Source organism: Aegilops tauschii, chromosome 4 (assembly GCF_002575655.3).
Source record: "Aegilops tauschii subsp. strangulata cultivar AL8/78 chromosome 4, Aet v6.0, whole genome shotgun sequence".
Lineage (NCBI taxonomy): Eukaryota > Viridiplantae > Streptophyta > Magnoliopsida > Poales > Poaceae > Aegilops > Aegilops tauschii.
The window spans coordinates 196,592,722-196,619,566 of NC_053038.3; the positions used below are offsets into that span (position 1 = coordinate 196,592,722).

The 26,845-nt window shown below is 49.6% G+C and overlaps 1 protein-coding gene across 3 annotated transcripts in view; it reads right to left on the bottom strand.

Annotated features, from left to right (window-relative positions):
• Positions 1–1,313: 1,313 nt before the first annotated feature.
• LOC109771972 (uncharacterized) overlaps positions 1,314–26,845 on the bottom strand; it is a 43,046-nt gene continuing 17,514 nt past the window's right edge. The window contains exons 13-19 of one of the 3 annotated variants that reach the window (XM_073496464.1): positions 25,104–25,202; positions 5,824–5,873; positions 5,636–5,705; positions 4,981–5,056; positions 1,749–1,819; positions 1,604–1,672; positions 1,314–1,522 (exon numbers count right to left, since the gene is read on the bottom strand). In XM_073496464.1, the coding sequence (XP_073352565.1) occupies positions 1,463–1,522; positions 1,604–1,672; positions 1,749–1,819; positions 4,981–5,056; positions 5,636–5,705; positions 5,824–5,873; positions 25,104–25,202 (495 nt within the window). In that variant the 3' untranslated portion in view covers positions 1,314–1,462. Of the gene's footprint in view, positions 1,523–1,603; positions 1,673–1,748; positions 4,939–4,980; positions 5,057–5,635; positions 5,706–5,823; positions 5,874–25,103; positions 25,203–26,845 lie in introns of those variants that run through there. The other 2 variants (XM_020330669.4, XR_002234999.4) reach the window with 2 other exon arrangements.

A 26,845-nucleotide genomic window follows, 5' to 3' on the forward strand; every position in this document is an offset into this window, starting at 1 on the left:
GTTAAAGAGGAGTTCAGTGTCAGGCTGTGTAGAAAGGACATGGTTAATGGCCGTCAATGGATGTTCGATTTCCTGGCTCATGCTTCGAAGCTCCAAGCTACTGTTGTGGCTATCACTCTATGGCATATCTGGGAAGCTAGAAATGAGGTACGTAATAATGGTACCGATGTGCATCCTGTTAGAACTGCTTTAAAAGTTCGTGCCTATGTCCGTATGGTGTTGCAGCATTGTTCTAAGCCTAAACCTAGTCCCAGGCGTGAGTCTTCTTCTTCAACTCTTATTTGGACTCCGCCACCTACTGGTGTGGTGGCTGTGAATGTTGATGCGGCGCTGTTTCCTTCTATCCGACGGATGGGCATGGGCTTTGTGGCTAGGAATCATCTTGGGAAGTGCATGTTTGCGGGCAATGAGCAGCTTCAAGGCTTCTCTGAACCGGAGTTGGCTGAGGCGCTTGCCATCCGGCGTGCTCTTGAGGTTTGTCGATCTGAAGGCTGTTTGTCAATTGTTTTGGCATCTGACTGCCTCTCCATGGTGAACAAAATCAAGTCTACGACTCAAGATCGATCAAGAGTGGGCATTGTTGTCTCGGACATCAAGTCTCTTGCGTCTGGGTTTACTCGATGTTCTTTCTTACATGTCAGGCGTGGTATGAATGTAGCGGCACACAAACTAGCTCGTAGTTGTGAGCATTCTGTTAATCTTTTTTATCTTGGTGTGGTTCCGGATTGTATCAGGGACGATCTTTGCTGTGATGTTCAGTAATCAATGAAGTACTGTATGCCATCCAACACCTCTCCCTAGCCGCCCGCAACGCAAACTTGCTGGTCGCCGGCACTCTCGACCGCCAGATTTGCATGGCTCCATTGGCCTCCTCTCTCTCCCAATCATGCCGGGAAGCATCTGTTTGTCTTCAATACCGTACAGGAGCTGAATGTGTTAGGTTCTGTCTACGAGATGCAAGAACTCGCTTAGTGCTTGAGGGCACCTGCTAGGCGACACGTCTTGCCACCATCCATCAACAATGGCTTGTTTCACTGTTCTCTCCCATGCCCTATTCTTAACTGCCGCTAATAAGTTTGGCAGGAGGTCTTGGATTCGCTCTTTCCACAACCACCAATATGTCCAAAACAGTGCCACCTCTCCATTTCCTAGCGTGCACTTGGTCGCCGCATTGTAGACCTGCAGGCGTTGTGCACTACATCCCTGAATCTTTTGAGAACTTTTGAAGCATCATTTCATACTGGACCCAACGCCCCTACAGGAATACGAGTGTTCCGCCAAACATCGAATGGTTTCACAATAATAAGAACAAGTACAAGAATTATATAGTTTTTTCTGCAGGTAAGAGAATATAAGAACATATATAAAGATCATAAGAATTTCACAAGCATCAGAATATGTGATAAAAGAATATTACAAATGAACATTGTTAGTCAATGGTTGTGAGCCAAATATAAATCCGTTACTGTAGACGGCAACCTTGTTCTGCATTGCCCAGCAATCTAAGGCTAAGAGATATTCTCTGCAGGGGCAAAAAATAGTGCAACATTAAAACATGATATCTCCCGTAAGGTTCCAATGCAAATTTAGCCTTGAAGCTAACCTCCCGAGTATCACAGAGGCGTAATAGTTCTAGTTTATCCGATGGCCTCAAATTAATCAAGTTGACAAGCTGCAGAAAAGACATAAGTACATGGCACCAAAGATATTATATCCTTCACCTAAGAATCTGCAGGAACAAGGCTTACCCAAAAACTGAACTTCTCAGGGTCCTGTGGTGCAGGAATGCTCTCAAGATCAAAGTGTCTTGCCCGGCCCACTGCATTCGGTAAAACAGGTGAAAGTAGAACACTGTGGGCATCGGTTGAGCACCAAACAACAAACACAGCTTTCTTTTTTCGCGAATACTCAAGTTGCGTATCTTTGCATTGATAGAAGAAGAGTTTACAGCAAGAGGTTACAACCACACGCAAGCCATGTACGCTAGAGGCATGATCGCGGGCGGTGGAGCAGACAGAACAAGGGGCTGCTCATCCCCAAAAACGCAAAAAGTCTAACTCTCGGGAATGATGTTGCTAATCCCTGCGGCGCCGGCCTTGGCCCATAGGCGCGCCTCGTCTTTGATGGCTGTGGTCAGGTGGGAGAGGGATGGCCGATCGTGGTCGAAGACACAACCGTTGCGGTGTTTCCAAATCTCCCAAGCAGTGAGGATGATGATGGAGGCAAGGCCTTTGCGAGCGGGGGTGGACGCATGGTTTATAGAGGTTGCCTACCAAGCTTGGAAGGGGGTGTTGCCATCGGGAAGGCTAGTAGGAGCTCGTGCCCAGGCCAGGATCTCGTGCCAAATCTGCCTGGAGAAGGAGCAGCCCGCAAGGAGGTGCTGCATGGTCTCGGGCTCTTGGTCGCAAAGGGCGCACATGTTGTCGTCAGAGAGGCCGTGTCGGAGTAGGCGGTCCATTGTCCAGCAGCGCTCTTGCATCGCGAGCCACATGAAGAACTTGATGCGAAGAGGTGCCCATGGCTTCCACGTGAGTTTCCAGTGATCGTCACCGCAGGACCCGTAGAAAAGGGCCTGGTAGCAGGAGCTGGCCGAGTAGAGGCCAGAGGCCATCCATCTCCAAGCAAGGGTGTCGGGGGTGGCCGAGAGCTCGACATGCCGGATCTGCCGCCAAAGGTCAACGTACTGTAGCAGGGCCGCTGGGCCCAGTGCTCCCCTGATGTCTTGAACCCAGGACCTAAGGTGCATGGCCTCGCTAACGGTGCGAGATTTTCGTTGGCGTCGAGGCACAAGCGAGTGCACGAGGGGGGCGATCTCAGCCACCGATCTCCCATCGATCCAGTGGTCGCTCCAGAATTTGCAGCTGGCGCCGTTGCCAATGCGCCAGGTGGTGGACGCCCTGAAGATGGCGGTGACGTCGACCTCGTGCGGGATATGAAGGCGGCTCCAGGGTCTGGAGGGATCTGTGCGTTGCAACCAAAGCCATCTCGTACGAAGAGCGATTCCGGCGCGGTATAGATCGCGGATGCCTAGCCCACCGAGGGAGATGGGTCTACAAACTTTTTGCCAGTTAACGAGGCACTTTCCGCCGGTCGCGTCCTTGTTGCCGGCCGAAAGGAAGCTCCGGATGATCCGATTGACCCGTTTGAGGATCGACTTGTTGAACGCGATGGCGATGAGGAAGTGTGTTGGGATCACGCAAAGGACATGGCGGACCAAGGCAAGCCTGTCACCTTTCGAGAGAAGGGAAGCGCGCCAAGTGGAAAGCTTCTTCTCGAGCTTGTGGACGACTGGAAGAAGGCTCGAGGTTGGTGGCTTGCGGATGGAGAACGGCAGCCCAAGGTATTGGATAGGGAAATGCTTGATCGGACATTGCATCTCAGCCCTGATCGTGTCAATGTGGTCATCACTGCATTGGATTGGTGTTGCGGAGCATTTGTCGAAGTTGGTGCGGAGCCCCGAGGCCACCCCAAACACCCGAAGGAGCTCGTGCACGGTGGCAATGTCGTGACTGTCGGGGTGGCAGAAAATGACGACGTCATCCGCGTAGAGTGAAATGCTCGAGGCCACGTGGCGTGTCGTGAGGCGCTGAAGGAGGCCAGTGTCGACCGCCTGGAGGAGGAGCGAGTTCAAGACATCAATGACAATGGTGAACAGCATGGGGGAGATGGGGTCTCCCTGTCTGAGGCCGCAAGCGTGGTCGATAGGAGGGCCAGGGTGGCCGTTGGTCATGACCCGTGTCGACGCGGTGGAGAGAAGGATTGAGATCCAGTCACGCCAACGGTGGCCGAAGTCGAGGTGCTGCAGGACCTGAAGCAGGAAGGGCCACGAGACGGAATCGAAGGCTCGGGCGATGTCGAGCTTAAGTAGCATGCGGGGGGTCTTGAGGTTATGGAGGAGGCGCGTAGTTTGTTGGACGAGAAGAAAGTTGTGGTGGATGCACCGTCCAGCAATGAACGCGCTTTGGTTCGTGGAGATCATCGAGCTAAGCCTTGGAGCGAGACGCAAGGCTAGTACTTTGGCGAAAAGCTTGGAAATCAGGTGGATGAGACTTATGGGCCGGTAGTCCGAGAGGGAGGCGGCATCTGGTCTCTTGGGGAGCAGCGTGAGGAGGGCCTCGTTGAGCTTTTGGAAGCCGCGCCCGTTCAAGGTGTAGAGCTTGTCGAAGGCGTCACAAATATCCTGCTTGATGATGTCCCAGCAGGCGCGTAGGAACTCGGAGGTGAAGCCATCGGGGCCAGGTGCCTTTCCCGTTGGAAGGCTCTTCACGGCTCGCCAAATTTCGTCCTCAGAGAAAGGGGCCTCGAGGTCCAGGAGGTCGAAGGAATTGACGTGGAAGCTGGTCAGATCCAATGTGAATACTGACAGTGGTGGACGCACCTTAAGTCATGGGTCTATAAAAGCCCAGTCTTATTTGTAAGACCCCAAAATAAAGTAGAATCCCGAAAGATTTAGAAATATTTGAAGTTTAAGACAATAGACTATAAATATATGTATACATTGTCAGGATCCCGATGGATCTGACAAGGAGAGATCGGCAAGAACTCGGAATTCAACAAGATTCAGTAGAACAGTGATAAATTGCAGGTCAAAGAAGATAAAATGCTGGAATTTTAAGAACTGAGATAAAGAAATAAATGCATGATAAAATTTGGGTTTTGATTTCTTAGCTGAACAATGATACAAGGATAGCCTTATAAAGAATCTGGCCGGTACAAGATAACATCCCATGAGAAATGATGATAATGCCCCTAGATAATAAATCCTTAATACACCGTTATCCTAATACCCTGACATATATGCATAAGGTACTACGGGTTCCAAAGCCTAGCTTCACGACCTATGCATACTTGGTCTTATGGTTTGCCTAGCGTGCCTGAGAGTGAAATGCATCATACCCAGTTCCCATGGTACTTGAACTTTGTTCATCAGAATCACTAAATTGAAAAGGATATTCATGCAATGTATTCAAAATATCATACCAGGCCTTATGGTTTCTCTGGTACGCCTAATGTACGCCCTAGCCAGTTCTGAAGCCTCATTGGCCCTTTCAATTAGCTGCAAAGAATTAGATCAAATATACAACTCAATACAATTGTTGAGGTAGAATTATCTGTTTACCATTGCATTGTGGTTAAACATGCTATTTATTTTCCATTGAAGTGGAGATGATGGCATGATGCACGCAGAACAATAACCACAAACACAGAGAAAAGAAACCACAAACAAGGCATTAATTTCTTAATGGAACAACCAATTGCCACACAATGTACAAAAAATAAAATTCAGATGCCAAACCACTTTCCACAGTAAAATTATACTGGAAAAATTCGCATGCATGAATTATACTGGAAAAAAGTAATGTACGCCACTTTCCACAGTACTTGTAGCTTTTTGCAGTATTATGTATTTGTCACAAAACCACTTACTAAGAGCAGTCATCAGCTCTTGTGTAAGTAGATATGTGTATAAAGTTTGAGATGTGCTGGCAAAGAAATATCTATTTCCATATAGTTGTTTTCCTTTTACTTCTTTTGGTTTTAGAAGATAGAATGACATATTCCACCACAGTTGAAACTTCTTCAAGCACTTCTGGTAACAAAAGGAGATAAATTTGATAAGGTAATTAGTTTTTACATCTCTTCTCTCTTGTGATCCTTCTGGTAAAGAAACATCTTGGAACCATTCAATTTCAGCAACACGGTACCTACAATAAAAAACAACAAAAGTAAGAAATTGTCGAAAAGGGCTGGAACAAGACAACAGGTTCTTCCAGATAAATTATGCATCACATAAACATAGTATATAGAGCATTCTGGACTCACCCATCTTCATCCCAGGATCGCAAGATACGAAACCGTCGTGAACCTTCCACCTATGAACAAAAGAATTATTTACCCTCTGATAATAGCTTCAATTTTAAAATTTAATTGTTTTTGACAAGTCAATAAGAAAAGAGGCCAAACCCTCAAACTGATCAATATTGAGAAAAGTCCACATTACAACCCTAAACTAACCACTCGGTTCAGAGAGAAGTCCACATTACAACCTCGAATTAACCACGCTGTTTAATTTGTAACTCTGAACTTCGAAACCGAACCGGTGGACCAATACCCCAAACTTACCCTCTCTCTCTCTCTCTCTCTCTCTCTCTCTAGCTCCCGCATACAGCAGCAGCTGCCTCAGCCACCGGCGCTACGCCCGCCACCGTCAGCCACCGGCGACCTACAAACAGCAGCACTGCAGCTCTGCCGGCATCCCACTTGTCCCCATGCCCGAGTCCGAGCCCCTCACCACCACAGCCATAGCGGGCTTCCTGCGGATTCCTCCTGCAAAAAATAAGGACGCTGAGCATGGCGAGATAAGTCGGGCATGGCCGAGCATGGCATAGTCATCAGCAATGCGTGCACAAGGCCACGCGCCTGTGCTGAAGGACGCCATGCTCACCCTCAAGGATAACACAGGACAATGAGTCCAGGCCGAAGGCGGCGTTGCGGGCGCGCTTGCTGGAGGAGCAGAAAAGGCCCCGTGACTCCGCACGGACCAGCGGCAAGACGGCAACTAGAAGCGGAGCGAAAGCCCGTTGAAGCACGAAGAGCGGCGGCGGTTGTGCTGGCAACACGGAGCCTGAAGTGTCGTGGTACGGTTCGGGCCGGTCATATACGCGTCATGAGCGATAGGAGGTTACTGGCGGGCTTGACCACGGGAGCTGCAGAGCACAGGAGGAAGAGGTGCAGAGGCATGCATCCAACGCACCCGGCGCCTCGTAAGTTCGCCAGGATCTCCCTTAACAAGGCGCAAGGCCACGCCTTTTCCCCTCAATCAATTTGACCACAGGAGCTCACTTTGCTCGCCTCCAACCACGGTCGCCCTATCCAATTTTCTTCGGCCCAATCTTCGTCCGTACTGAGCAATTCCCTGCACCCCTGTTCGACTCCGTGCACCCAGGCCCCTCCTCTAACCTCCGTGGATCACCTATGGCCTTAATTTTGCAAGAAGAATCCACGGGGGCTCCAATTTTACGACCAGCGCACGCTTGCCAGAGCCGGTGCGGGTCATCGTGTCGCGCACCATCGAGATGGAGGCAGCGAAGATAGTCCTGTCCTGTGTGATGGTGGTGCCCATCACCGGCAACCACCCGTCCGTCTCCACCAACGAGGTCACCAAGGTGCTCCTAGATTCCTTCAAGCTCGTCGACACGCAACTTCACCGTCGACGTGCACCATCCCAAGGATTTCTTGATCCTCTTCAGCTTGCAGGACACCAAGGACCGCCTTGCCGGTGACCACTTCATACACTCACCCCGCTTCTCCCTGTCGATGCATCCATGGTGCAAGTTCGCCCACACCGGCTCCGACGAGTTTGAGTGCCACGTCGAGCTCGAACTCCGCGGAATCCTGGCCCAAACCTGGCACCTGTCGATCGCCGAGCACATCCTTGGGCAGAGCTGCTGGATCGAACACCTAAACCCACAAACCAGCTCCTACGCCGACCTCGCCATGTCCCGGCTGTCGAGGCGCACGCATGACCCCCGCTGGCATTCATCGCGCCGCCATCCTCGAGGTTGACGAACAGGTCCCTGCGCGCCTGAGTTCCGACACACCGACCATCCGGATGCTGGCCTACCCCATCAGGATCGCACTCGCTCGCGCCGCCATGATCAGGGATCCCCCACCCGCCGTGCTATCGGGTGTGGGCCCCGACGGAGACAGAGGCGCCGGCGGCGACCATGACCCGGCTCATGGCCGTCGCCCAGGGCCCGCACGCTGCCACGGGCACAAGCGCAGACGTACGGACGCGCATCCCTCCGGTTGCGTCGATGGCATGGTGATGGACGACCTGGCATGGCGTGCTGGCGGCCGCAACGCTCGTACAGACGGGGTGACCATATCCGCATCCGCACCGCCCACCGCCGAGAGGCACGCACATGCAGATTCTTCGGACGCTTGGAATCCTTGGAACCAACCAGGAAATCACCGCGGCAAAGATGAAGGCCTAGGATGACGTGTTCGCCGCACCTATACCGCTAACGGTCCTCACAACAATTGCCGCATTGGTTGATCGAGAGATCCCAGCATGCATGGCGTCGCTAGTGACCACCGCGGCGTGTGTCGAGTCGCCTGCGGGACTTAGGTCGCAGCCGATACCGTCTACATGGATCACGGCCATAAAATATGGATATGGAACATGTGCAGCCTCAATGCACGGGCACAGCGCCATGCCATTCGAGCATTGCTAGACACCACAGGGACCTCGATTGTTTGCTTGCAAGAAACAAAAATGGCATTGATCTGTTCGTCGGTTGTCCTCGACACGCTTGGTGCAGAATTCGATGACTACACGTATCTTCCGGCACAGGGCACGCCGGGTGGCATACTTCTTGCGTGGAAGAGCAGGGACGTGACTATCACGAACCCATTGTTCACCACTAACGTTCTCACTGCTAAGATCTCCATGATCGCAGGCACGCCCTGGTGGCTAACTGTGGTCTACGGGCCACAAGACGACGCCGGCAAGATGGCTTTCTTACAGGAGCTCCACGATGTCAGGGCTAACTGCCCCAGGCCTTGGATGTTATGTGGTGGTTTTAACCTCATCCTCCGCGACGAGGACAAGAACATGGACAACCTCAACCGGCGCATGATGGGCAAGTTTCGCTGTCTAACTAACGATCTAGCGCTCCAGGAGATCTACCTCACCGGCCGGCGCTACACATGGTCAAACGAGCAGTCACCGTCGGCGTTGGTGCATCTCGACCGCGTGCTATGCACCTCGGACTGAGACGATGCACACGGCGAGTGCCACCTCCGATGATTCGCGTCTGTCGTGTCGGATCACTCCCCACTTCTGCCGGACTGCTCGCCAATGCCCAAGGCCCACCAACGATTTCACTTCCAGGAATACTGGCTGCGCTTCAAGGGAGACCACGAAACTGTGACTGCGGCCTGGGCATCCACTTACGACGCCGACCCTTTCCGCCGCTTGGAGCTCCAAATCAGTCGGGAACATTCAGGCCAAGATGGCTATCTCCCGCGAGCTAGCCTTGCGCTTTAACAAAGCCCCGGAGGACCGCACTCTCTCGCCCCCGAAGGACTGGTTACGCAAGCAGCTCAAAGTTTCACCTCAGCCTCGCGTCCATGGAGCGAACGATCACCCGATAGCGCTCCCGCATAGCCAATCTCTGGGACGGCGACGCTAACACAGCCTTCTTCCACCGGCAGTGCTCCTTCCGTCCGCAGAAGAACCGCGTCTTCAATCTCACCGCCAATGGCATGGTGTTCACGGAGCATGCCAAGATGGCTCAAGCGGCTTTCTCCCACTTTGACGCTCTGCTTGGCATAGCCGCAGAACGCGATCACACGCTTGACATGCGCAGCTCAAGTGCGACCTCACCGACCTTGACGCATCATTCAGCGTCGAGGATATCTGAGAAGCCGGCAATCGCCTCCCAGTATGCAAGGCGCCTGGGCCCGACGGGTTCACGGCTAATTTCTGCGCGTGTGTTGGGGCATCGTCAGGCAGGACTTCCTAGATGTGTTCCAGTAGCTCTTTAACCGGCGAGGCAGGGGGTTTTGCAAATTAAACCAAGCCCTCCTGGCTTTGCTACCGAGGCCGCTGATGCACACGAGCTGCGCGACTTCCGTCCGATCTGCCTCATTCACCTTGTGGCCAAGATCTTCGCCAAAGTCCTATCGATCCACCTCGCCCCCAAGTTGGATTGCCTTGTCAGCCGCAATCAAAACATATTCATCACGGGACGGAGCCTCCACGACAACTATGTCCTCGTGAGGCAATCGCTCAAGACGTTGCACTAGTTGGGAGCCCCGAGAGTGATGCTCAAGCTTTCTAGCCTAATTTTGTGTGTTTTTGTCCAATTTCAAAAAACCCCACAAGAAATAGCCATACCAAAAAATTTGTGATTTGTTGGTTTGATGATGTTTTGTTGAATTTGATCTGTGGATTTGTTGTGTTGCAAGTGGATCTATCTATTCCCCACCTCCCCACCACGAAATCCACCTAAAATCCCACAATTTTTCTTTCTCTCCACCATTTTCGTGTTCATCCCGAGCCCTATCCCGAGCAAGTTGACCTGCCCGGATCAGCCGGATCCTCTCCCGGATCTTCCGGCTTCCACTAACAGAACTGAATTTTTTGACAGAAATTTCAGCCACCGCCCACACTTCCGCATTACCACCTCTTCCACATACCACCACCGCTTTCCACAATCACCATCTCTTATCCGCTACCACCTCCGATTTTGACACGTTTGTTTTGAGAATTTGAGTTGCGGTTTCCGTTTCCTAACATGTTCGGCTACTTAGGGACGGTTCGACACCGACATCACCGCCGCTCATCTTCGCCACGGATCCGTCATCGACAACAACCGCTTTACCTTCGTGACACCATCAACCGTGAGCAAGGACGGTAACCTCGACGACATCTTCGGATACTCTCCCTTCCCATTGCATTGTTAACCCCGAGCCCATTTTTGCGTCACTTTCCTATCGAGACTAGCCATTTGAGTATTGCCGGGCAACGTTACTTGTGCACTTTAGTGATAATCGATCTGCACCTTCCATTGCGTGCATATATCATCGTATTGTTAGGAATAAGCAACTTGTATTCCCATGAGGCCATAGGCCGATATATATACATGTACAGGTGTGGAACATATGCAGGAAACCCCTTATACAACGGGATAAATACAAAGGGGTACATGACTTATATTATAACTCTAACACCCCCCCTCAAACTCATGGTGGATGAACAACACTGAGTTTGGAGAGATAAAAGCCATGTTGTGCTCTAGTCTGGGCCTTCGTCAGGAAATCTGCCAACTGTAACTCGGAAGGCACATACTGAAGAGCAATAACCTGATCCTGCACAGCAGCGCGCACATAGAAAGCATCAACACCAATATGCTTGGTGAGCTCATGCTTCACAGGATCGCGCGCAATGCTAATAGCACCTGTACTGTCAGATAAGAGCAGAGTCGGTGTAGTGACAGAAACACCAAAATCCTGAAGTAACCACCGTAACCAAGTCACCTCTGCCGTCAAAAGAGCCATGGCTCGCAACTCAGCCTCAGCACTCGAACGGGAAACTGCAATCTGTTTCTTCGTCTTCCAGGCAATGAGAGAACCACCAAGAAAAACACAGTAAGCAGAAAGTGAACGGCGATCAGAAGGATCACTAGCCCACGTAGCATCCGAATAGGCCTGAAGCTGTAAAGAACTGGAGCTAGGAAAGAATAGACGGTGAGAGATCGTGCCCCGAAGATATCGGAGAACACGAAGGAGATGACTATAGTGAACCGATGTGGGAGCAGAGACAAACTGACTCAGAATATGAACCGGATAAGAGATGTCTGGACGAGTGACAGCTAGATAGACAAGACTGCCAACAAGATGACGATAACGCGTCGGGTCAGGGAGAGGATCACCATCAGTAGCACGGAGGTGAACATTGAGCTCCATAGGAGTCTCAACAATGCGCTCGTCAGTAAGAGCAGCACGAGCAAGAAGATCCTGGATATACTTTTCCTGGGATATAAAAAAGCCATCAGAGGTAGAAGAGACTTCAATCCCAAGAAAGTAGCGAAGAGGTCCAAGATCAGACGTAAGAAACTGTTCATTAAGGCGGGCCTTTACAAAGGCAATATACTCGGGGTCATCCCCAGTGATGACCATGTCATCAACATAGAGAAGAAGAGTCCGACCACGAGGAGAAAGGTGAATAAACAAGGCTGGATCATGAGCACTTGCTGAAAAACCAGCAGTAGTGACCACAGAGGCAAAACGCTCAAACCAGGCGCGAGGGGCTTGCTTAAGGCCATAGAGAGAGCGACGAAGACGACATACCATGCCATCAGGAACAGAATACCCAGGGGGTGGCTGCATGTACACCTCCTCACGCAGCTCACCATTAAGAAAGGCATTCTTAACATCAAGCTGAGATATAGACCAGTGGCGTGCAGAGGCAACAACAAGAAGTGTACGAATAGTGGTCATATGGGCCACAGGAGCAAAAGTCTCGTCATAATCACGACCATGCTCCTGCTGAAAACCACGAGCCACAAGACGAGCTTTGTGACGCTCAAGAGAACCATCGGAGCGAGTCTTAACCTTGTAGACCCACTTACAAGTGATGGGACGAACTCCGGGAGGAAGAGAAACAAGATCCCAGGTACCAGTGCGTTCAAGAGCAGCAATCTCCTCTGCCATCGCAAACTGCCATTCAGGATGAACAACAGCCTGACGGTAAGAAGTCGGCTCAAGAACAGCAGCACCAGCGGTGGGAAATCCAAAGCGATCAACAGGCGGACGAGGACGAGAACGCAAGCCATAAGTAGGCTGAGAGGAAGAGGACGACTCATCCAAGGAAGCATCCACAGGTCGTGGACGACGAGTGTAATGCTGAGGAAAAGAGGGAACAATAGAAGGAGGAATCGCCAAGGTAGAATCGGGGGGTGGCGACGAAGAAGTCACCGGAGATGAAGGTGTAGAATCCGGTGACATGCTAGGTGAGGAGACCGGGGAAGATGGTGGCTGTAAATCGACGAGGGGTGGAGAAGCAGAGGTAGTGGAACGAATAGGCACAGGCGCGACGGGGGTGATAGGTGAGTCAGGAAAAGTGAGGAAAGAGATATCCTCCACGGAAAAGATCGAGGAAGATGGGCGTGGGTAGAAAGGACGAGACTCATCAAAAGTCACGTCTCGAGAGATACGCATCCGACGACCGATAGGATCCCAACAACGATAGCCCTTATGTTCATCACTGTAGCCTAAGAAGACACACTCAACAGACTGAGCGGTCAGTTTGGTGCGTTCGCGAGGGGCAAGAAGAACATAGCAAACACAACCAAACAGGCGAAGCATCGAATAATCAGGAGAACGGTCAAAAAGACGCTCAAAAGGAACACCACCCTGCAAAGCAGCGGACGGCTGAAGGTTGATGAGATAGGCGGAAGTGGAGATAGCCTCGGCCCAAAAATGAGGGGGAAGAGAGGCGGCGATCATCATCGCACGAGCCGTCTCAAGAAGGTGACGATGCTTGCGCTCAGACACGCCATTCTGAGCATGAGCACCAGGACAAGAGAACTGGGCAAGAGTACCCTGCTCAGCAAGGACACCACGCAACATCTTAGAGATATACTCGCCAGCAGAGTCAGCACGAAAAACACGAATGGGTGAAGAGAACTGAGTATGAACCATAGCAGCAAAACGCTTATAAATAGACAACACCTCACTACGAGAAGTCATGAAATAAAGCCATGTGTAACGAGAAAAATCATCGATGAAAATAATATAGTATTTATGTCCACCTTTCAAAGCGAAAGGAGCCGGACCCCATACATCAGAATGGACTAAATCAAAAGGACGCTTAGACACTGACTCACTATGTGAATATGGTAACTGAATCTGCTTGCCAAGACGACAACCCTGACACTCTAAAGAGACATCTCCTGAGACAGACCCCAGAAGACCTCGACGAACTAAAGACGATAACCGAGAACCACACAGATGACCAAGTCGATGATGCCACTGCTTGAAGGAACCAGTAACAGAGGCGACAGCAGCGGAGGGACTCGCGATGGTGGTGGCAGCGGAAGGAACATGAAGCCAGTCCAACTCCCAAAGACCCTGAGAATCACGGCGGCGAGGGCCAGCCCCAACCAGAGTGTGCGTGCGACGATCCTGGACAGAACAAGAGTCAACATCAAGGATGACACGACAACCAGAATCAGTAAGTTGACCGGCAGAAAACAGATTCATGGTAAGTCGAGGAACATGAGCAACATCAGGAACAGAATAAGGAGTGGAAAGATGGCCTCTACTAGCAACAGAAAGTGGAGTACCATCAGCAGTGAAGACATGAACAGGAGAATCCAGCGATCGAAGAGAGGACAAAGCGGAAGAATGAGAAGACATATGAAAAGAAGCTCCAGAGTCCAGAACCCATGGGGAAGTACCTGACTGTGTAGAGGGCAGGTGCTCAGTGCGGGAAGCATCAGTCACAGAACCAGCAGTACCCGTCGAGGAAGAACCTGAAGCCGCGAGCAGACGCTTAAGTCTCAGAATATCCTGCTCAGTCAAAGCAATGGCTGAAGCTGTCGAGGGAGATGACGAAGTCCCTGAGGAGGATGATCGCGCCTTGCGCAGGTGTTTCCGCTTCGTGTAGCACTGGGACTCAATATGACCATCATTGTTGCAGTAGTCACAATGTGGACGGGGGCGACCTGAGCCTCCAGAAGGAGTGGGCAAGAGCGGTGGAGCACTCGAGCGAGAATGGGGCGGTGCAGCAGGTGGAGTGGAAGAAGCCCGAGTAGCAAGCACAGAGGGAACCTCCAGCAAACCAGCACCACGTAAGCGAGTCTCCTCAGCACGAATCTCTGAAAGCGCCTCCATGAGAGAAATACGGCCACGAGCAAACAACTGAGCACGCCGGGGCTCAAACTCCTTACGGAGCCGAGACAGGAACTCGTAGACGCGATGAAACTCCAAGTTGGCCTGGACAGCCTGGCAGCAGGGACAAGTACGACAACCAGCACTGCGGAGAGAATCAAGCTGGCGCCAGATAGCAGAACTCTGTGCATAAAAGTCATCAACAGTAGAGTCACCCTGCTGAAGAGCATGCTCCTGACGAACCACAGAAAGGTATAAGGCATCACCAGAGGGCTCATAGCGCTGACGAAGACAGGTCCACATCTGAAAGACAGTAGGAAGACCCAGAAACTCAGAAGCAAACTGAGGCAGAACACTAGCAATGAGAACAGCTGCAGCACGAGCATCATCATCAAGCCACTGGGTGTAAACAGACAAAGCACCATGATACGTCTGAAGAGCCTCCTCATAAGCCAAAACCCTCTCATCATAAGCACGATCAGCAGTCTCATCAGCAAGCTTAGCCGCATCCTTGGCGGCCTGAGTAGCGTCCGTAGGAAGAACCAGTGGAGTCGGCGGAGTAGGGGCCACCGGAGGGACCGGACGTGGCAGACAGCAGACCTCGCCAGAAAGAACACCCAGAGACGAATGCCACGCATGTGAATGCGCATGAAGCCAGCGAACTCGATGTAGTTGGTACCATCGAAGATCACCGGACAGCGAGGGACAGCAACATAGCCCGATGCAGCAGACATTTTTTTTTAGCAAAGATCCGAAATCAGGAGAAAGCCGGACGAGGACAGCGGCTGGGAGCGGGATCTGGCACGGGATCCCGGACGAGAGGAGGCAGGGGAGGACGGGAGGTGGGTTGCTGTGCCAGCGCTTCGGAACGAGGAGAGCAGCGCGGAGCGAGGAGATAGGCCTCGAAGGCGAGCTCCTCCACAAGGAGCGCAGGCGGCGGCCAGGCCTCGCACGCGACTAGGCGGCAGCTCCAGCAGGGGCCGCGCCGGACGGCAGGGGTGGAGGGAGCCTTCGAGCGGGCGGGAACCTGCGAGCGACGGCGGCTTCGAGCGGCTTCGAGCGAGAGGGAGTCTTCGAGCGGGAGGGCTTCGGCGGCTTCAGGCTTCGAGCGAGAGGAAGACGAGCCGGACTCGATCGAGACGGATCAATAGCACGAGTTGCAGCGTGCAAAAAAATTGATCTAGCTCTAATACCATGTTAGGAATAAGCAACTTGTATTCCCATGAGGCCATAGGCCGAGATATATACATGTACAGGTGTGGAACATATGCAGGAAACCCCTTATACAACGGGATAAATACAAAGGGGTACATGACTTATATTATAACTCTAACACGTATCATCTCTTGTGTTATCAATTGTTCCCGCATATACATCATTGCTACCTTGGTTCGAAAATTTCGCACAAGTGGCCAAAGGAAACTACCAAAAGAGAGAACTTTTAAGCTAAGAGAAAACAAAGAGCTTGTAAGCAATAGCCATAGCATCGCCACATTGCATATCAAATTGTCATATTCGATCATCTTGGATCATCGTGAGAGAATCACCGGGAGCCATACATACATAGCATACTTGGGATAGAAAGTAGATATGTTTTGTCTCTTATAGGTTGTGCACAAGTTTCGTATCCGCCTATTGAGCAATCGTGCGTCTCTCTAGAGTTGTGCAACAAGAGCATTTTCCGTGGATTCCACATTTTGAGCTCGTTCCTTGGTTGCACAACCCCATTTCTCTATCCGTGTGTGTGTTTCCGTGTGCCACATATTGCTTTGGTCTACTTGATTCACTTGCGAATTTGTGAATCTCTTTCAACATTATTGAATTTTGCCAACAATTGCATAAATTTTGTGCCACCATCCTCACCTAGCTACTCCAAAAGCTTTACTTGTGTAGGTGTGAGAATTGAGATCCGGTACCAATTGTGCTACTTCCATAATACTACATTGGGTGATCTTTGATCCATCTTCCACATTGGATAAGGTATATTTGGTCTAGTTCTTTGATTTCGTCCACTCACATATTTGCTTGAGATGATGGATAGGTCAAGTACTTCTACCAACCCACTCTTCATCGAGTAAGAAGAGGAGCCCAACAACTACATCACCAAGAATCAACTATTCTGCGTACATAGAGCTTTGCACCAAGCGAATGAAGCATTGGGCGACCGCATCGACCAACTCACCACCGACTTGCAATAATCCGAGCAACGCACAAGGGACTACCTTGACGACAAGCTATCATCGCAAATGGACGAGTTCCATGCTTTGATGGTCAACCGTTCTTCTACAACTTCGTCATCAAGACGGCGCCATTCAAGTCGACACTTTCCGGATTCTTCCTCGGAGTCTTCCATGAGCTCGTCTGCATCGTCACCAAGACCATGAAGATCATCAAGCTCCACAAAACCCGTTTCATGGCAATGGTTTACAAGACCGCCTTCGGAAACGTGAACGACATCGTCGTCAAGCAAATGATCCCATGGATCAAGAGCAAGCTCCAATACGCCAAGATCACCAAGTAAACCAAGATGGCGACGCACTTCAATAAGAGCAACAAAGCCGTGACGAACAAGCCTCGAAGCCCAACGTGCTCTAAATGAAGTGATAATTGGAGAGAACAATTGCTTGTATTGATCAATCAGGGTTACAGCGTTTATATATTACATGTACTGAACCGACTTGGGTTGGGGCTTTGACTATCCTACTCCAACACGCTGGCTATTCTAGTCCAATTCGGAAACATATCGCTAATACACCCCCCCCCCCCCCCCCCGCGCAGTGTCAACGTCTGGTGTCACGATGTTGAGACTGGAGCGTATGTCGGTGAAGGGTGCAGTTGAAAGACCCTTGGTGAATATATCTGCAAATTGGGCACTTGTCGGAACATCGAGAACACGAACTTCACCAAGAGCAACCTTCTCACGAACGAAGTGGATGTCAATCTCAATATGCTTCGTGCGATGATGATGGACAGGATTGGACGCCATGTAGACTGCAGATATGTTGTCACAATAGACAATAGTAGCACGCTCAATCGGTCGATTTAGCTCAGCGAGAAGCTGGCAAAGCCAAATAGATTCGGCCACTGCATGGGTAACGGACCTGTACTCCGCTTCGGCCGATGATCTGGAAACTGTAACCTGCCTTTTGGACGACCATGAAACAAGATTATCGCCCAAATAAACACAATAGCCGGATGTAGATCTTCGAGTATCAGGACAACCTGCCCAGTCCGCATCAGAATAAGCTGTCAAACTTGTAGGAGAAGAAGAGTTGATAAGTAAGCCATGGTCAAGAGTGCCTTTGAGATACCGTAGTATTCTTTTGACATGATTGAAGTGAGGAAGACGAGGATCATGCATGTATAAACATGCCTGTTGGACGGAGTAAGATATGTCGGGACGGGTAAGAGTAGCATATTGTAGTGCGCCAGTGAGACTACGATAGAGACTAGGATCTGGAACAGGATCGCCATCAGCCGATAATTTGGTTCCAATGTCGGCGGGCGGGCGTGAGGGCTGACAGTCACACATGCCAGCACGAGTTAATAAATCAAGGATATATTATCGCTGAGAAAGAAAAAGAGTATTAGTAGAACGAGAGACGGCAATGCCAAGAAAATGATGTAGGGTTCCCAGATCAGTCATAGAGAATTCACGGTTAAGCAATGAGATGATGTGGTGTAAGAATCAGAGGATGCGGTGAGAACAATATCATCAACATAAAGCAAAAGATAGGCTGTCCGTTCGGGGGAGCGAAAAATGAATAAAGAAGAATCAGATTTAGAGGATGTAAAACCAAGAGTGTGAATAAAGGTTGCAAACCGATGAAACCATGCCCGGGGTGCTTGTTTTAGACCATATAAGGATTTGTGAAGTAGACAAACAAGATCCGTAGAAGAAGGTTGCTCAAAACCTGAGGGTTGCTGACAGTAGACAGTTTCGTTGAGAGTACCATGAAGAAATGCGTTTTTAACGTCAAGCTGGTGAATTGGCCAGGAAGAGGAAACAGCAAGACTGAGGACAACACGAATAGTACTTGGTTTGACAACAGGAGAGAATGTCTCATCAAAATCAACTCCATGTTGTTGAGAAAAGCCTCGGCAGACCCAACGAGCCTTGTAACGCGCAAGTGTACCATCAGCATGAAACTTGTGCCGAAAAACCCATTTACCAGAGACTACATTAGCATTAGCAGGTTTAGGAACGAGAGTCCAGGTGTGATTTTGAGTAAGCGCATCAAACTCATCGCGCATAGCAGCAAGCCAGAGAGGATCAAGAAGAGCGCGCTTATATGATGTGGGGATAGGAGAAATAGTCGGTGTGGCGGTTAGGTTGAGTTTACGCACTGGAACATGAAAGCCGCGCTTGCCTCGAGTGCGCATGACGTGGTCATTTTGAGGGATTGGAACAGAAACTGCATGAGGAGGAATAGGAAGATCGAGTGGCGGTGAAGAACTAGAGGCCGGTGGAATCAGTGTGCTCCAATGAGTGAGGCTCGGTAGATGAAGATGGAGTTAACAAGACTGGAGGAGATACTGGGGAAGACGTGGGACTCGGGTCAATGGGTCTTTGGTCCATGGGAGGCGGAGAGACGTGCTCGGAAGAGGATGGAGAACTATGAGCTACAGGAGTATGTAAAAGAGGACTGGGCACATGAATAGATACAGGCGAGGAAGGAGTAGGCGGCGCGGTAGAGGAGGAGGTAGCAGCATAGGGGAAAACATGCTCGTCGAATTTTACATGGCGGGAAATTATGACACGTCCAGAAGAGGGATCATAGCAGCGAGAACCCTTGTGATCATCAGAAGGTCCAAGATAAACACATGGCAAGGAGCGAGGTTCGAGTTTGTGTAAGGTGGTGGCGGTGGTGTTTGGAAAGCATAAGCATCCGAAGACACGAAGGGAAGAATAGTCAGGATGGTCGAGAAAAAGAGATTGAAAAGGTGTGTAAAGAGGACACGTTTTGGTGGGTCGAATGTTTAAGAGGAAGGTGGCAGTACGGAGCGCTTCCGCCCAGAAGCGAGGAAGCGAGGCTTGAATGAGTAAGGTATGAAGAATGTCGTTAATGGATCCAAGAGATCGTTCGGCTTTCCCATTTTGGGGAGAGGTGTATGGGCAAGAGAAACAAAGAAGCGTGTCAATAGAGAGAAAGAAGGTGCGATTGCAAACATTATCGAACTCACGACCATTGTCACATTGTATAAAACGAATGGGAAGGCCGAAGTGGACAAGAGCATATTGGCGAAAATTGAGGAAGATAGTGTGAGCATCCGACTTGGCACGTAGAGGAAACGTCCAGATATAATGGGAATAATCATCAAGAATAACAAGATAATATTTAAAACCAGAAACATTAGGTACATGAGATGTCCATAGATCGGAATGTAATAACTCAAAAGGGAAAGAACTAGCTGTAGTAGACGTGCTAAAGGGTAAGCGAACATGTTTGCCGCATTGACATGCCTTACAAAGTTTAGAGTCGTGAGACGAGCTAGAGCTAGAAATACAGAATTCTTGAAGTAGGGATGATAGTGTATTTTTATTGGGATGACCCAGTCGGCCATGCCAAATATCAACAGAGGCGTGTAGGGCATGTGGAGTGGAAGAAGGCGCGCCTTGAAGAGGATAGAGATCACCCGAACTATTGTAGCGAGCGAGAAGCGTCACGGTGGTCAGATCCTTCACAGATAAGCCAAAATGGTCAAATTCCACAGAAACATAATTGTCAATAGTGAACTGTCGAACAGAGATGAGATTTTTAATCAAGGATGGAGCAACAAGAATATTGCTGAGGACAAAATATGTATTAGAATTTGGAATATAAGAGTGACCAGTGCATGTGATGGGGATAGAAGAGCCATCACCAACGATAATGGAAGAAAATTCCGAAGGAGAGCAGGATGACAGCAAATTCATATTTGAAGATATATGCGATGATGCACCTGAATCGAAAATCCAATCTGTACCTTCGTTGTTTAGCGTGAAGTTGTTCACGGCGGCAATGAATGCCGCTTGGTCCCAGCTTGGCGGCGAGGACGGAGTCGACGGTGCGGGGGTAGCCGACTGTGCCGATATGTACGGTAGGGCTGGAGGATCACCGTACGTGTAGGGTGTGGGAGTCGATGGAGCCGTGTAGCCATACGGAAGGCTGGGGTAGACGAGCGCCAGCGCAGGAGCGCCGTACATCAGCGAAGTAGAGTAGACTGGTGCTGGTGCAGGAGCGCCGTACATTGGCGGAGTGGTTGCGGTGTAGACTTGCGAAGGTGGCCGAGCTCCGAGCAGGCCGGGTGATGCGGAGCATCCGACGATCATCCCCATGTACACTCGAGCCTACGCCATTGGACCTAAGGTGAACCCGCTCCTAAATGCTTCTCCTTTCCATTCATGTGAGACATGGTTGCTACCTAATGCAAGGACACTACACATGCCTAGGTACCAAGGAGACCCTCTCGGAGATGCTCGGAAAGATGGACAAGTCCCCAAGTACAAGGATGAAGGAGCACGACGAGAGGAACCGGAGAAAGTCTACAGGCCCCGGACATCCGGCCCCTGAAGATGTCAACAACAGCAGCAGCCCAGCAACCGAAGTGCTACAGGGCCCGGACATCCGGCCCCTCCCGCAAGCCCGGACATCCGGCACCAGCCCGGAAATCCGGCGCCCATCACAGAACGTCCAGAAGCTGGATCTCGCCTGCCCGGACATCCGGCCCAGCGCCCGGACATCCGGCGTCTCGGGAAAGCCCGGACATCCGGCCCGTCGCCCGGACATCCGGCCCCTCCTGCCTGCGTGCAGTGTATCCAGGCCGAAAGCCCATGTACCCCTTCGCCCCTTAGACTATATATACTCCCCCTCCACCTATGTTTTAGGGTTAGCAAAGGATTAGCTCATATGTGAGATAGAGCTTTGCTCATCCATTACGGATCTACTCCACGAGAGAGACCGCGGCCCCTCTACGGAGAAGATCCACCTTGGATTCAAGACCTCATGGAGAAGACCCCCATCAAGACCTCCTTACGGAGAAGAACCGGTTACCTTTGTATCGTCCTTTGTTGGATTTGGATCTTGTATCTTCCCTTTGTGTTCATCGATCTAGCGCATGTGTGATCTATTCTTGTTGGTTGAGTGATTCTCTCGTGTTTTCCCTCGTGTTCCCCTTCGTGTCCTTCGAGTTCCTCTTTGGGATCCGCTCCTTTCGTGAAAAATCGGCCACCTAGGGTTCCGCCCTACATCATCTTGGTATCATGAGCCACGTTGATCACGAATTTGGAGCCTCCCCGTTGTGTTTTCTAGCCTAGTTTTGTTGATTTCTTCCCCAATTTCGAAAATCCCCACAAAAAATAGCCCCAAATTTTTTTTGTGATTTGTTGGTGTGATGATGTTTTGTTGGATTTGATCCATGGATTTGCTTTGTTACTAGTGGATCTAGCTTTCCCCCAATTTTCCCCACTTTCCATCCACGAAATCTCCGCAATTTTGCCCCCGAAATCATCAATTTCCGCCCACAAAATCGAGTTCCTCGAGTTCATCCTCGGATTTGGAGCCCGGACATCCGGCCCGTAGCCCCGGACATCTGGCTCCTGGAGCGCAATTTCGCGCGCGGTTCTGGACATCAGGTCCCGGAAATCCGGCCGGAGCCCCGAATGTCCGGCCCCTGGGATTTCAGCCTTCCCGTTTCACCGTTTTGACCGTAACTTTCACATCCGGAGTCCGATTTTCGCGTTCTTTGGCTCGTTGAGTAGCTATTGACATCCTCTATCCCTCTAGATAGGTCCCATCACCATTTGACTCCATCGAATTTTTGGCACTTTGGCATCTTTGCCTAGGGCTTCCACCATAACTTCCGCAACCTAACCAATTTTGTTCCCCTTTGCATTTGAGGTTGTTTGAGTTGTGATTCAAGTCTCCTAAGGTGTTTCGGCTACTTAGGGACGGTTGCTTCTTCATCAACCACCACCATAACTTCCGCATAGGCTTACCCACAATACACTTCCGCCGACCCAACTTAACCCAATTTTGCTTGTGTTGTGAGTTGTGTCTCCTAAGGTGTTTCGGCTACTTAGGGACCGTGCTTCCAACTCCGACATCGTGTATAGTTCACCACCTTACCCTCCACTTCCGCATTGTGTCTCAAAACCCATCATTGCATTTCCGCAATCCCATGGAGTTTCCGCAAAACCACCACTGCATTCCCGCTACCACCATTTGACATTTGAGATTTTGAGTTCGCGGTTTTTCCGTTTCCTAAGGTGTTTCGGCTACTTAGGGACGAGTCTCCATCATCTTGGTATCTACATCAAGAATACCGCTACTCATCATCGCCTCGGACGGTAACCTCCATATCATCTTGGTATCGTGGTATCCCTCCATTGTATATTCCCTTGCACATTGCATTGTTAACCCCTAGCCCATTTTGCGTCACTTGCCTATCGAGACTAGCCATTTGAGTATTGCCGGCAACGTTACTTGTGCACATTAGTGATCTATACCTTCCATTGCATACATACCATATCATATTGGTATCATATCATCCCTTGTGTCACAAGATTGTTCCCGCATATACACAATTGCTATCTTGGTTTGTGCATTTCGCAAAGTGGCCATACAAAAAAAAAAGAAATAAAGCTTTTAAGCAAAAAGAGAGAGCAAAGAAGCTTGTAAGCAATAGCCATAGCATCTTACCACATTGCATATAAGATTTTCATATCCGATCATCTTGGATCAAACACCGGGAACCATACATACATAGCATACTTGGGATAGAAGTTGATACATTTTGCATCTTATAGGTTGTGCACAAGTGTCGTATCCACATATTGAGCAATCGTGCTAGCGTCTCTCTTGAGTTGTGCAACACGAGCGTTTTCCGTGGATTTCACATTTTGTGCTCACTCCTTGGTTGCACGACCCCATTTATCTATCCGTGTGTGTGTTTCCGTGTGCCATTCATTGCTATTGGTCTACTTGTTTCACTTGCGAATTTGTGAATCTCTTTCAACATTATTGACTTTTGCTAACATTTTGCATCAAATTTTTTATGCCACTATCCTCACCGAGCTCCACCATAAGCCTTACTTGTGTAGGTGTGAGAAACCGACAAGAATTTGTACCAATTGTGCTATTTCCTTGTTACACTATTGAGTGATCATTGATCCATCTTCAACATCGGTCAAGGTACATTTGGTATCGTTTTTCTCTTTCTCCCACTCATATTTGCTCCTCTTTCTCCCACTCATATTTGCTCGAGTCTTGTGATGGATAGGCAAGGCATTTCATCTCCGGTCTTCGACAACAACGACGGCGCGAACAACTACATCACCAAAATGTCCATCTTCGGACTACAACACGAAATGCAAGGTGCACAATCTACCTTGCGAGAGCGCCTCGACAACCTCGCCATCGACATACACCACTCCGAAGCAAGGAAAAGGGACTACATCGACACCAAGTTGGGCGAGCTAAAGGATCAACTACGAAACATGGTGGCCGACTACAAGTCTTCTTCCCCTTCATCATCCTCAAGGCGGCGGCGAGCAAGTCGATCATCTTCGGAGCGCCCACGCGATGCAAGCGCAAGTCGTCCACGTCCACATATACATGGCGACCACCATCACATTCGTGATAAACATCATCATGAAGGGCAAGTCACCTCCAAGCATCTTGTGCACGACGACGAACGACATCTACTACGAGCTCAAGTGCGAAAACGACACCATCATCATAAAGATGCTCCACAAGCGCAAACGTACAAGTCCCAACAAGCCCTACTTCACGCCAAGTCCAAACTTCATGAGCATAAGAGAAGACCGCGAGACGAGCACCAAGACGAAGCTACGGCTATAACAACCACTTCGACATCTTCGCCAAGTGCTATGAAGGCATCTTCGCCTTTGGACGTACGGCATCTTCGCCTACTTCCCATGAGTTCGCCTACATCGACATTTTCAACAACAAGGCGACCACCTACGAGCGAGGGCAACACTTCCATCTTCGGAAGCCCCTCAAGGAAGATGGCCGAGCATGGAAAATTCCCTTCGGTCATGGAGACGAGCTACGAGGTGCCACATCATATGGGCCTCCAACAACAAGACGGCGACAAGAAGGTCGAGCAAGGGCCATCCCCTTCGACCACGGCCACGAGCATGAACCTCTTCAACAACACGAAGACGGCGCCCATATTGGACTCATACTCCGAGTCAAGCTACGAGACCGCACATGAGACCTTATCTTTGGTCTTGGAGGAGAGTGATGATGTGCCATCTTCGGCCTTCATCCACGGCTACGACTACGACATGATTGAGCATGGAGACATTTGCACCAACATCTCTCCGACACCCACATATCATGCCCAATTGCCATGTGAGGAGAGCCACCAACCCATGAGTGAGATGAGTGGCTCCAGCATATGTGACATTGAGTGCATTTCCTATGAGAGGATGAGTGTGACCACCACTAGCCCCACACTTGAGAGCATACCACACATCCTATGTGAGGTTGAGAGCCATTTGAGTGACTCCACCAACCATATGAGTGAGAGCATCTTACCGGGAGTGAGTGAGCCACAACACTTAGTGAGTGAGGTAGTTGACACGGCATGTGAGGCCACTTTGATTTCTAACAACTTAACCTCTACTCCGAGTGTGTTTTCCTTGGTGCTAGGTCTCCTACATGACGACATGCCTATCCTCGACGAGTCCATACCTCCAATGGAGACGACAATGGCCATGATGGACGATGATGCACCCCCCACATGGTTCCATCAAGATGAAGATGACCACGGCTTGGTCTTCGACACCTCACCTACAACACATGAACGATGCTCCAAAGGTAACATAGGTGATGGTGCTTCTCTTGTCCCACTAGTGGACTATCTTACCAATGATTGCTTGCATGATGTTGACACACCTATTGCCATGCTTCATGCTAGTGCAACTTCTTCATGTCATGACTTACCAATTTATGATGAATATGATGATGAGCATGTTGAGTTGCCTAGTTGTGATGCTATGCTTCATAGGATATCATGTGAAAATTCTATTGGTCACTTCATGTTTGACAATCCATTGAACTTATCATATGCTATGAGTGAGATCTCCCATATTGCTTCATTTCAATCTCAACATAGTAACTATGCATGCCCCATTAAAATAAATCCTTTTGCACTTATGACATAGATGACGAGATGATGGTCATTGGCTTTTGTTTTTCATGTGATGATATTGCTATGCTTCCTTTACATGATTTGCGCAATTCATCTACTATGCCATGCCATGATCACATTGTTCCAAATATGCATTGTTTTGGATGTTGTCAATATTCTCCATAGGATGTTTCCACTAATGCTCATGAGGAGACCCCCATAGTTTCCTCATACATATTAGGAGATTTTGATGCATTCCATACTTTGCATGATTCCCATAATTGCGTGCACCATATGCATTCCATGAATAACAATGCTCTACATATTTCTCACGATGCATTACATAATTTGAGTCTCCATTATGCTATACATAATAACAAACCTATCATGATGGATGACATGTTTCTATATCACGCATCTCATTTATTTGAGCATTGGCTATTTTGTGCTAATCAACACTTGCACGTGCGCATCATATGGATGATGTGTACATATACCACGCACACACAATTTTCCCTTTGTCTTTGTTTTGTGTAGGTACTCACGTATACTCGTCAACCTCTCAATCCCAAGAGTTGACGAAACGAGCTCTTGAGAGCAACGACGATTTGGGGTCCCGTGGATTGTCCTTCCCACCATTCCCTTCGCGTAACGACTTCGCGCATTCCTTTTACTTGGCTCTCACACGGCTTTGGGCTATATATCACTTGTTACGTTATGCCCATTTTCCCGTGTTCACTTTGCATGCTATGCCTCTTTCTATGATTTTGCCATGCAATTGTGACCCTTGCTTGCATCTACCCATGATTCACCATTATGCTACTCCTATGTGTATTTGCATGTTTGGTGGAGATTCTTGTTGCTATTGCCATGTTTATCATGTGCCTCATGCTATTGATGCTATTTTGCTCATATCTTGCTTTCATGCTTGTGATATGTTATGTGCATTATTCATGACCATTATTTGCACACATGACATGCTTGCCATGATTCCTCCTAGTACGTTGCATCTTCACACTACTAGCTTGCTCGAGTTGATCACTATGATTGATTGCTTTGTCGCATCACCCATGTTCCATTATTACTCGCTTTCTTGGGTTGATGACATATATGCTCATGCCTCTCACATGATATATCTTGATCATTGTCTCTTGTCTCCATTAGTTGCACCTTTCATATGCCATTATATTGAGTGCACCCATGCTATGCTTATCTATCTTGGAGACTTGGGCATATTACTTGTGAAGCATGCTTGTTTGTTTGAGCCTAATGCCTTTGGTTGTTATCGCATCTTATGCCTCCA